At 32.2% G+C, this 13,233-nt stretch overlaps 1 protein-coding gene across 9 annotated transcripts in view; it reads right to left on the reverse strand.

Moving 5' to 3' along the window:
* The window catches only part of LOC117609900 (neurotrimin), a 454,130-nt gene that overhangs the window by 128,282 nt on the left and 312,615 nt on the right, over positions 1 to 13,233 (reverse strand). For all 9 annotated transcript variants that reach the window (XR_004582720.2, XM_034336659.2, XM_034336660.2 and 6 more), the window contains one exon: positions 1,349 to 1,441. Coding sequence is in view for 8 of the 9 variants with exons in the window: in XM_034336659.2 (XP_034192550.1) it covers positions 1,349 to 1,441 (93 nt within the window). In the remaining variant the exon portion in view is untranslated. The remainder of the gene's footprint in view (positions 1 to 1,348; positions 1,442 to 13,233) is intronic.

The following is a 13,233-nucleotide window of genomic DNA, read 5'->3' on the forward strand; positions in this document are numbered from 1 at the left end:
CCATTAAGTTACTGTACAGTCGCGATAAAATCAGACTTCTCTAGGGAAAATAGTGATATAGAGAAAGCAGGAATATTCAAAATCCTGATTTTGATAATGTTAATATTAAAAGAAATAATATGATTTTTAATTATTCAATATTATAGAATTTAGTATGTTCCCGTATAAAGGTAGTATAAGGTAATATACATATGAGCTGTTCACAAACCAAAGTGATTAACTCCACTTTTCTAATTTTACAAAATTTTAGTATCAGAGCATTTGATTGATGCTTAACTGTGTATATTTTATCAATTTCCGTACTTTTTGGTTTTATAGAATTAGTCGATTTGGCAAATGGGCAATTTATACAGGGACCCTTCTTCCTATGTACAATGTAGGATCGGCTAGTTACTACATGGGATCTAGTCGCTAGTAGAATAAACCGCTAAATCAGCCACTTGCCGCTGGCTCACTGCATACTCGTGAGCACTCTGATGCACGCACGCCGCGCCGCGTCGGAGCGAACTGTGCCTATGCCTGTCCTACATCGTCATTCTTCCTATAGATGCCTATGGGGAAGGGCGAGAACTCAGGACATCACCACTTTTCCTGGAGAAACTTGATTTAATCGCGAGTGTACATTCAATTAGTCAAGTCCAATTAGAATGTTTACTGATTTGGAATTCGCAATTACCAAAATATAAGCTAATGTTGAGTAGAATGCAGCATAAATTGTTCATATCTATTGTTTTTCAATTAAACAGTCCCATGTTGCATAATGGTTATGATTATGAACCATTATGATTGCAGAGATATTTTGACCCGATCACCAGAATAAAGTGTATAAAACATAAAAAGTTTATCTGTAAAACAAAAATTTTAACATTTTGAAATATTATAATATATTGAAGTTTCTAATTAATTTAGCCTGCACTTTTATATAATGACGTTTTAATTATGGATCAGAGTGACTATATTCCAGAACATTCATTTTTCAGTAATAATAATTGTGTTTAATAGAATTCCTTTGTTTAAAAAGATTCGTATTAAATGACTTAATAAACAACGAAGAGGCGTATTAGTGACCTATCCCTTTAACCCTTTCAATGTTATGAATGTGTATACAAGTTGAATAATCTGTATACTTGTCATAAGCAGGCAGTATCAACTAAGACTTACATCTTTACTGGAAAATTAGTGACACAGCAGACCTTAATTTTAATTAATTAAACCCCAAATTTTTCCTCCCTCCCCAGAATTTTCCTCATCTCCCAATGGCTAGTCTGCATCTGTGCAATATCTAAATGGTTAATTGAAAGTCCGATGTATTTGTCTGATCTTTCAAAAAATTTTAGAAAAAACTCACTGTTTTTGTAATGTTCCGACATCGATGCATACTGCGTTCCGTGATGGTGACCCGATATTTGTCCCAATATTTCCAGGTTCCTCGATTGCCGTCCTGAAAAATGTCCAAAGAAACCACGACATTAAACACTGAGCCATGATTATTGATAACGGTAAATTAGGTGGCTCGAGGGATAAAGGGATACTTCCGGTTGTTCAGCATTTCCATCGTTTCTCTTACAAAGATATCCGACTGAAATTGCATGGACGATTTAAATGAATCCCTCTTTTTCTGAAGAACTTTTAATCAAACAGGCTGATACTTTTTATAGAAGGTAAACGTCCCTGGATACTTTGTAAAAAGAACATATCGGTCCAATATCTCCTCAGGCTAAAGCAAACAACTAAGATTGGTTGCTTGTTGATTTATTCTGTACCCGATGAAAAGTAACTAATCAAGAGGTCTGTTTTCGCATGTAACCAATTTGTTGATATTAAAAGTTATTTTGTAATTAGTGATTGTATTATAAATATAAATATCAATTGTTGGTTATGGAATTTATGTAACAAATCAAATTACCTATGAATGTTTTTTAACATATTGACTATTAAATATGAATTATTTTTTAACTATGTAATTCATTTTTATCTTTTCAAAAGTTATTTTCACAAAATGCTGTTGCAAAAGCTTGAAAGTTTGGTATAATACTGTTCATGACACGTGAGACTTTGAAGCTGGATTTATTCTAAAAGTAAAATATTCTTGAGAAACAAAGTTTAATGAAACTCTTATAGTAAAAGTTTTTAAATATCGGTTAAATATCTATTAAATTTGACATTTATCCTGTAACTAATTAAACATGGACGTCATTCGTTAGAAGAATCATGACCTGTAGTACATTGTAATAAATTATGGTTTAGACACGTGATAATTGTAATTACTTAAGATTCAATTTCTGCATTGTAGTTTCTTTAAATAAATTATAATATTAGGTGAAAATATAATTGTATCTTTAAATAATAAACAATTAGATAATAGATAGTAGATGATAAATAATAGATAATAGACAATAAACAACAGACAATAGACAATAGACCAATTATGACAATTACACTAAATTATAATAGTTACCAATAGTACGTTGCCTTATTGAAGTGTTTGTACAACAAGTTAAAATTTTGTGTACAAAATATTTGCCAGATATATAAAATAAATGTATACATGTCATATCTATGAATGACACCTTTTATTTGGAATTCTTGGAAAATATAGATCATATTCCCCAAGACTTATGAAACTGTTCTTATTTTACAAAGCTACATTTAAATCAATAAGGACAAGATCGTAAGCTCCAATGGAAAAACTTTCTCCATAATCATTTGCATCCAAGCGTCGGCGATTGGCAAACTTTGTCTTCTACCACTATTCTTCATCTCTGTCCCATTAATTTAGCATTTTACAATATTAACAAGAAGCAATTTAGCATGTACGTTACTTTTATCCATTTAATCATATTTCACAGAATAATTACTTTAAGCCATAACTTAAAGAGGTTTAAATTAGAATGAAAACTAGGTTAAATCTGAACCTAGATATATGAATTATTTTTCATTAATTAGATAGAGATAACTAATGTAATTATTACAATGAACATTTTAACAAATTTTAAATGTTAAACGTAATAAACAAGGGAGTACATATTTACAACTATTTTTTTAAATGGTATTATTTTTCTGTTACAATTAATGTATTACTAGCAAACTACTTGCAAAGATTTAATTGTAAATTCCACACGAGAGTTGCACAATGCTTAACGCATTCAAACTTTTTGAATTCAGTACCTGTTTGAATCGGTTGTGTACATAGCTTTTGCAAACATGAAAGACGATTGAAAACTCTTCAATGGAAGTGGAAAACAGATTTTGCGTTTGTAAAATGAGAGAATGCCTTTAAAGAATCATTCATCGTTGATTATTTTTCAATTCTTTCATTTTTTAATAGTTCACAGAACAGGAAACGAACAAGATTTTTCTGTTGCAAGTTTGTTTGAAAATTAATTAGAATACCACTTATTATCTAAAATGATGTTATTTTATTATAAGAAGGGTAAAAATATTACTACAACCATCAAAGTAAAGTATTGGGTTATTTATTTTGAAAGTGTCTATTTAAATCTATTTAAAAACATGTACATACAATGGGCCGCAAAAATATTCGGACACCGTTGAAAACAGAATACCTCATTTAAAATTGGATCAAATGACGAAGTTTTTTTCAGAAGTTATGCAAATTAATTTACTAAGATAAGTGCTTCTGTTTTTTTAAAAAATTACAGTTTGTCGAAATTACGAAAAAAATAATAAAAGGCAATTTTTAACTTTTTTATCTAAGCCTGTAATGAAAATTTAAAATATGACATTTGTAAATTTAAGTATGTTATGTGTGTGCTGCAAATTTCATCGAGATCGATCAATGCGCTTAGAAATTACAAGTAATTAAAATTTCCGAAAATCTCGACTTTTCATCTAAGAACGTGACTAGTTATGTTTAAACGCAATTGATAGAACCCGACTCCTATATGTACGGAACCCTCCTTTTGTCAACCTCATTTTCCTCGGGGAAATGAGAATCATCTTGTATATATGGCTCCTTTCCCTACTTTATCATTTTTTCTGAAGAAGCCTACGAGCATGAGGAAGCCTACTGGTTGGGCCAAGAATTCAAGACATCGCCATGTTTCCTAGGGAAGTCTACCATGCTCGGTACTGTACAGTACTGTAATTTGTAACTGATGCAGTTAAATGAGACCTTTTATAATGCATCATTTCAATATAAATGGATATACAGGGTCTACCATTTATCTCGGAACCCGTGCGCGCGCGAACTCATGAATGTGGCAACAGCGCTAAAATTCGATAGATGCGCCCTCTGCAAACCATTGCTGCGATGTAAAAATCCCTAGAGTTAAGTTGGTAATCGACCGAACTCGGGTCCGAGATTCGATTCGGGATACGAGTATGTATACCGCAGTTCACCAGAGTCCATAACTGCGACGCGCAGGTTGGAAGATGGTGGGGGAACGCAGCGAGCTCTCTGCTAATCGCTTTCCACTTCGTTTGGAAGTATCGCCAATCAGAGCGAAGATGCGCACCGGAGAAGCGCGAAGAACGAAAACTGGTCTTTTCGCAGTTATGGACTCTGGTGAGCTGCGGTATATGTACGATGAGCAGTGGAACTTCGAGTCGGCTCGGCTCGGCTCGGCAAAACTCGGGCGCGATCGGCAGAGAGACAAACATACTCGTTTCCCGAATCGTATCTCGGACCAGAGTATCGCCGATCATGCCAAACGTTGCGCTGTTGCCACATTCATGAGTTCACGCGCGCACGGGTTCCGAGATAAATGGTAGACCCTGTATAATTGTTAGAGAAGTGGATAAGCGAACAAGAGATCTAATTACGTGAATGTTATTATTCCAACGTGAAAAGAGTTTTATTATTAATTCTCTTTCTTCACACAGCAGAATACTATTACGTTCCCATCGCCGTTTTCCTCAGGGAAGATTATTTTCGATTACAAGTTTTTTTTTAGTTATCTCATTCTTCTCCTAAAATTGAAAATCGGCATTTGAGGCATACTTCTATAATTGTTGTATTGGAAGAATTTGTACTCCTGAGAATAATGAGATATACATTTAACTAAAAATTTGCAACTCTACAGTTGTGTCATTGCTCTTCTAGAGCGACGATATTTAGGTTTCCTTCAATTTCCATAATATGCAACTCCATTCTCGATAACAACACGAAGTATCTAGTAACATTTCTCGTTTCACGGCAAGGGAAATCGAATTCCGTCTACGGCATGAAACTCGTCAAAATTTTTCCTCAGATTCGAGAAATTCGAAACAGCGTACGAGGAAAGGAACGAAACAATGACGAAGCTGTTGAACAGTGTAATACGGTGACCGTATTTTTGAAGGCGCCTTTGTGTTCTTCGCGTTCAAATTTTCAGCTACGCCCGAACTTGGGTAACTGAATTCTATCGGTCGCCGCGAGCACTGCTTGCATTCACCCTCACGCCATGCTCTTAAGAAAGCTTTCATTGTTGGAATTCGAGTACGAACTATATTTCTCCTTCTATTCTTCTCTTCGCCAGTTTCGCGTTTTCCAAGTGTTCGCTTCATTTCCGCCAATGAACCGGCTTTTCTGTTAGGCCATGTTTATTTAGGACGTGGCCTCATCATAAAACGATAATGTTATGGCTTCCTTGGTAACGAATAACATTAATCACTATTAAAAATGATCTTTATAAATGTATGTTATAAAATTTCTTAAGTTAACACTTTAACAGTCGCATGTTTGTGGAGTTTGCTTTATTTGAAACAATGGCACTAGATCTAGGGATTTTTTATTTTTATCGTCTTTGGTACTGATTTTGATAGTATAGGGAGTTTATTTAGTATGTTAAAGAATGTAAGAAAAAAAGATTAAATATGTGCAACTTAATTTTATTAATAAATTATTTTGTAAAATCAATGGATCTTACAATTTTAAATTTCCTTTTATAATAAAGAAAGGGATTATTTTTGTAATGCAGGCTACCTTAAATTAATTTGCCAGCTTTATAGTTGAAATTATTACATAATATTGAAAATGAAAATAAATTAAAGAATCCTTACTTTAAGTTAATATTCTTGTATTTAATATTGTCACTGCCCTAATCGTAAGTATAAAATGGTTATTCGATGGCTATATTGTGAATGTATTTGCTCATAAACGAATACCAGTTTTTATTACTAAAAAATATTTGCATAAAATTATTATAAAATATTCTAAATTAACGCTTCAAGAGTCTCATATGTTATAAAACTAATGGAGCTTATAATTTCAAAATAGAGACTACTTTGTAACATAGGGTATAAGTTTACCGGCTATAAAATTTAAAGTATTGCACACAAGTACATCAGTATGAAAGTACATCTTTTTCTACAAAATAAAAAATTTGTCTGTAATTAAAATTTTAATATCTCTTTAAATTCATGTATATCTAAGAAGTTTTTTAGAATATGACATAATATTTTTACATATTTCATTACTGTTGGGAGAGGGGCGATGAAAACTATTGCTTCTCCTTCGTCTGCCACTGATTACAAAATGATAACTTTTTTATATTTTAAAAGTAAGTTAACGTGCTTATATTTGATATTGACAGTGGTCGTCTGATGGCAAGTGACCACACTCCTTAGTAGCGAAAGTGTTAATGGTGCAATCTCGACTTCGACTGATGTTACACGCAATCAAGAAACAGCTTTTCGCTTTTCATCCAGCTCCGGATACGTACTATACATCTCGCGCGAAATTGCTTGACTTATACGAACCGCCCAATCTATTCAACGCGGTGAAATTTACTTTACAGCTTATTGCTTGATACCAACAGAGAAATGTAACCGCGCCTTTGTATCCCGCCCATATCGTTTCTACTTACCGCCGATTAGCACTTCGTGTCAATGCTAAGGCAAAAGAAATAGTAAAAGGGACCCAGCATTAATACGAGGTAATTTTAAGGAAGCATTCATAGAGTGTAACATTAATTGGTATAAAGGTTATCGTTGACCACACTCATCAATTTAACCTGTAGGAAATGGACAGATTATTTCATGAATTTTCCACTTCCCAAACTAAAACTTTTGCGCATGTCGCATGTTGATTTTAATGTGCTCTTTGAAAAAGTGCGTCCTTTAATCCAAAAACGAAATACTAACATGCGGAAGTCAGTGAGCTTTTACAGCTCAAAATAAAAAATATAAAAATAAAATAAACACATATAAATATATTTATATGTATAACAAATCTTAGCACTCTATGTTTAATAGTTCCTTTCCTACACATTCTTAAAAATTCGTTAGCTATATCAAAATAAAGCGCATGAAACTAGGTAGAGCTCTACCAATTTATACATCTCGATGCGTAGAGACGTAGAGACGATGTAGAGACAAAAATTTCTCTACTGGGGCTGTTTACACGGTAGAGAAATCTCCACAAAAAGGCTCTCAGGTAGAGAGACCGTAGAGCTCTACGGTGCAGCTCTACAAGGTGTTTACACGTCTCTACGTGTCTCTACCGAGAGTTTTCTCTACACTCTACCATTTGTTCTCTCTGCAAGGTGTTATTATATAATTATTATAATTTATATTTATGTTCGAATGAGGAAAATTACTATACTTCATATTATAAAATTTTATGATTTAAAAATGGTGAAAGATTCATAAGAAAAATATTTTTAATTTAACAGTAATACATGCTAATAATGGCAGAAAAGTTGTACAAAATCTATATGTAATTGCAAATATAACAAAATTCATCATTTATATTTAATTTTAAATTAGAAAAATGATCACACTTTTGCAAAATTACATGATTAACAAAATGATAAAAGATTCATAAATGGAAGTTTTATCAGAGGAATATTTTTATTCAGATATCAAATTTCAATTCAGAATCAAACAAATATTTTAGAGTAAAAACAGTTTTAAATCTAAAAATAGAATTTTTGTCCTTTGAAGATTATAGAATCGGAAAAACTCCATAGCAATTCATTTGATTATTAAAATTATTTTATCCGATTAGCAGTTGTCCTATTTTAAAAATCAAGATCACTATTATAATTGTATATAATTATAAAAACATTATTACAATATAAATGAAATTAAGTGTAATAAATTTCATTTTCATGTATCAACACTTTTGTGGGTACTAGGCCTACTGTGTATATTAGTTGAAAATCCACAAAATCGTTTGTAATGAATTTCATATTTGTTTAATCCCAATAAATTATTCCACAAAGTCGTACTTTTATGATTGAAACAATTTTTCAAAATTGTACGACCCGTTATTGATCTTCCTTATACTTAGGTTTATTTATCTTTTTGTCAATCATAGTAAGAAACGATAGTAATGTATCTTCCATCGGTGGCTTTAGAAAGTTCTAAAAATTGCAAGTCGCTCGTGGCAACTTTATTAAGGAGAACGTACAATAACACAATGGTTCCTGTTGACGGCCACCGTGGCGTGTATTTATTGTAAAACCATGAATCATACGAAGGTCTCGTCGATTTGTCTTTACTCGCAAATTCGTATTGAGAGGTGAACCAGACTAGATCTATTTATCAACAGTATAGAACGATGAAAAAGGGCTTTCTAAAAAAGAAAAGAGGTATAGACAGATGAAAAAGTTGAAAAATTAATACTTGCACTACATTAAATTACTGTTACACTTTATCGTGAATTTTTAAATAACTTATTATTTCATTCAACTGATTAACGAAAATAGATTATTTCGTATTAATTCTTATTCCAATGGTAAGAAACAGATTTTCAAAATATTTCACCAAAAATAAATAAAAGGATCTAATCGGGCTTATTCAGGCTGTCGTGGAATCTTTTCTTACTACGAGGCTGTTATATGTATACATATAGTGGCCCACTTTTTTATTGCAGTGCTGCAGAAACACGTATTTCTTGCCCTTGTAACAAACATTGGTATTCGTATTATAAATCGGCTGGAGATGTAAAAAATACCAGCACATTTTATTAATGTTATTTATATAGTACTTTATTCCCTGTATGCATCTTCTTTATCTGGGTCTCAATGATACCGTCATATTTAAAGAACGTATGTACGTCAGTGCGACGTGCCTAATGTTTTCGTAGTACGCATGCGTTAGAAATCGTACGCAGCGAATCACTGCCCGAGAAGAATGACGATGCAATCGAAAGGGCCCTATATGTATGTATATATGTACACAGCCAACTCTAGACTAGCCGTGCTGAAGTAAATCAGCCAATCAACGTCGTCAGACTCCCGACTACTCTCTGGACTTCACATAACCTCTTTGGTTTCGTTCCAATAATTTCGCTTGTTTCAAGGTTTTTATTAACTTATATACACGTTCATCAATTCTTAAATGTTTCAATTTGATCCAAAGATGGTTTCATTTTGCTCCATACCTAAATTTTCTTGAAACCACTGTAAATATTTCAAATATCGTGCTTCACAACACCAAACTACTTTGAGAGTACACAAAATATATATCACATTTATAACAATTTTATACTACCACATCACTTCTATTTGCCATAGTTGCAACGTTTATATATTGTTTATACATAATTAACACAAAATAGTGTATTTTACTACAGCTTTTAATTAACAAAGACGTTAATTACAATTCCGAGCACAGGACTCTGTTTTTGAAAATAGGACTCCCGATTGTCACGTGAGCGATGTTGCCACGTTGTTCAGCATGGCTAGTACTAGAGTCGGCTGTGGTATATAGATTTGTAACCCCCTACCACTTGCGTGTAAATGTTTACGCGGGAAAATTTGAATTGATATTTATATACTAAATCTTATATTATTTAATGATTAAAAATTATTTTCTTTTTAAATTATTGTTAATATTAAAATCATCCAAATTAACACTGAGAATTCATATTTCTCCTATATCACCATTTTTCCTTAGGAAGTCTGATCTAATCGTGAATGTACATTATTTATAGACCCATATTAATGAGAACATCTCATTTTTTTATAGTATTAAGATATTAATTATCCATCTGACATAGTAATTTCGTTAAAGTAAAAGAAACTTTTATAGTTTGAAAATAATGAAACTAAACATATTTGGAATATTTAAAATTATTAATAATTTCTTTAAATAAAGTGAAATGGTAAACAACACAAAATAAACAATGAATATAAGTAACATCATCATTTAATAATCATTAAGTTTAAATACAATTTTATTAAAAATATGGATCAAATTGTTTTGTATTAGTTTCTGATTTAATTATTAGAAACAAGTTTGAATATTCCACAAAAGTTACTAAAAATGTTTAAGTAAATTAAATTACTTACAAATGAACATGAATTATACGTCTAATTTTTATTCTAAATAACATTCCCCCTATTTCGTCGGAAATCTATTCGAATTTGGTCGCTTAATCGTATCTCATAATTGTCTGTCGCTTTGCAATTTCAATCGACCCTAACGTAGTCAGAATCGTAGCTTACTTGAGATAATTTCGCAGCATTGTTTATTCACTTTGTGTCGCTGAATGGCTCCAACCACATGTAAACTCCCAGCGGATTTAAGGTCTCCGACCGGTATGCTACATAAGTTGTACATACATACTAGGATGCTACGATGCCTAATACAACTTTGTACACCCAAAGGAGTGTTTTACTCAAGTTGCTTCGTTCCAGTCTGTCGCCACTTTTCCGATAGACTCTTTAACTAATTCAAGCGTCGCTGTCGCAGCAGAGCGAATAAAATTTAGGGGAGAATTAAAAAAGAAAAAGGATGAAGAACAGAAGTTCTGAAATACCCAGGAACTGTAACGTCCATGTATTACCGTGAAAAACGACATCTTTATTGCCCAGCTATTGCTATCATTTATATAAGTATACAGCTGGTTGGATAGGATGAAAATGGATGTGAAATATCATGTAAGAGGAAGGAAGCTTTCAAGATATAATTAATAATCCTACCGTAATATTTCTTTGTCGTGGATCGTATATTTTCTATGGTTGAATTTTACTTTAGGACACACGAAGTTATTTACTTTTTTTAAATGTATTCTGATAGTGTCCGGGGAGAAAAATTCAAAAATGCAAGTTTCAATTTTAGAAATCGTGTTTAGTATAGTTTCGAGATTAATTTAGTGCCATATTGACTTCTATCCATAATATAATCGGTCTGTACAAATCGGCATTAACATGCTATAAAAAAATTAACCTATCCTTATCTTACAAGTACACAACACATCTAGATAAACATTTATTTTATTCAACCAGAATGAGCGCCACCTAAGTACTTACTTAAATACTTATGTGCATCTCTTTACAGACCTCAACTTCAGCCATTAGACGATAGAAGCCAATATGGCGTCAAACTAACCTCCCAAAATATGTTAAAAACACTCAACTTTTGCATCAATGAATTCCTAAAGTTGAAACTTAAATTTTTTAATTTTCCTCGTTGAATACTATTAGTACATATATGTAAAATAATATATGTCAATAATTTTGTGTTCCTTAAAGTAAAGCTCAGCCTCTCCAATTGCTCTAACTGTAATTTAACATTTTGTTTTCAAGGAGAGTAAAAGACATTCAAACCACCGAGTACTGATGAAAATTTTAAACGAGGTATCTTCTTTTTCATAAAAAATCGGATTGTTTGGATTTAATTTTTGCACAAAGGGTACAGTTTAATTTTTGATACAATGTCTCCAATTTATAAATCCTGTATTTAGCAAAATTAATAAATTTAAATTTAATAAAGTTAATATGTTTTCTGATATTTTTCATTTATCTAAAAAAGAAATAACTTTATAAAAGTTTTAATTTCATTAAATTTTCCTGTAGCCTGGAAAATAATTAAATCAATTACAGAATAACCAAACACAGGAGAGTTATTACAAACTCAACTTTAATAAAGGTCTGTGCATTATATTATAATAGCTTTTGAAAAAGATGGATCTTCTGCTTAATTCAAGTGAAAATTCAGAGAAAATTAAAAAGGCAGGGGGTATGATGAGTAGAATTTGTGAAATCCCTAATAGCTCAAACCTCCATATATTATCATGAAAAGCGACGTCTTATTATCGAAAACCGTCAAGTCATCTAACTGTAAGCTCGAGGATGGAAGAAAAATGAAAAGGATATCGGAGAATCAATTTTTTATATATTAAAGTAGATAAAATGGTGAGGAACTTCGTGAGAACATCCAGATCTGATTATACCATACCTCCTTCTATGAAATACACAGACACGATATACAAACTTCTTTTCCTATTTGATGATCAAATTGTTTATTTGGAAATATTTTCTCTGATTTAATTGCAATAATGGTATTCTCATAATTTCGTTTTGTTATGTGCTCGCAGTGAAATACTTCACGGATGTTTGTAATAATTTTATATAAAATCTCACTTTTATTTTTAAAATTACATTAAAAATTACATTAGAAATCATATTAGAAATGACATGAGAAATTACGTTATTAGCGAAATTACCGTATTAGAAATTATATTAGAAAATGCATTAGAATTTACACTAGTTTGAGGGTCCACCAGCGCTGCTATCAAATAAAAAAAATTTCACATCACTAAAAATATCAATAGTGGAAAGCACAGACATTTTAATCTTGTACTTAGTTTTGGTAATACTGGAAGTCTTTATGCAGCAGCAGTCCTCCTAGCCAATGTAAGCTAGCGGAACAAAAAGCGAAGAAGACCCAAAATATAAAACAAATATTATGAGATCCGTTGAATAAAGAACGAACTTCTAAACATGGACAAGTTGAAAAACTGAGCAAATTGGATGCCCAATACTAGTCTCGCTCGCTGTAGCATGAAAGTGGCAATTGCACTGAAAATTAACTGGCAGCATCGTAAAAGTATGAGAACTGTTATATCGTACTCTAACTTAACTCTCGGTCCACTAGTGTCGCCATTGTTACCGCAACTAATACTATCGTCCAGCTACCAACAGTTACTACTTTTTCCTTCAATTTCGCCTTTTCTTTTCGAGGAACTAAATAAAATATGGATCAAAGTAACGGGGAGTTCGCTCGTCTTGGTTGAGGGAGTAAACCTGCAGCCAGAAGTAAGGGTAAGTTTCCAACTTTAGAATGAAGAGACACTCACTTGCGGTAAGTTCAACACCCTTGTACCAAGGTTTTGAACGTAAAAAGGGAAGATGATGCTGTTCCTGCTTTTTACACAGTATTGCGGATATGTAACAGCTGCGATGTATGATGTAAGATAAATTAATTAACACTCTGAGCAACTATCTAACACTATGATTATCGTTTTCGCCTTATTATTATTATCTACTCTATCAAATG

The sequence above is a fragment of the Osmia lignaria genome, chromosome 9 (assembly GCF_051020975.1).
Source record: "Osmia lignaria lignaria isolate PbOS001 chromosome 9, iyOsmLign1, whole genome shotgun sequence".
NCBI lineage: Eukaryota > Metazoa > Arthropoda > Insecta > Hymenoptera > Megachilidae > Osmia > Osmia lignaria.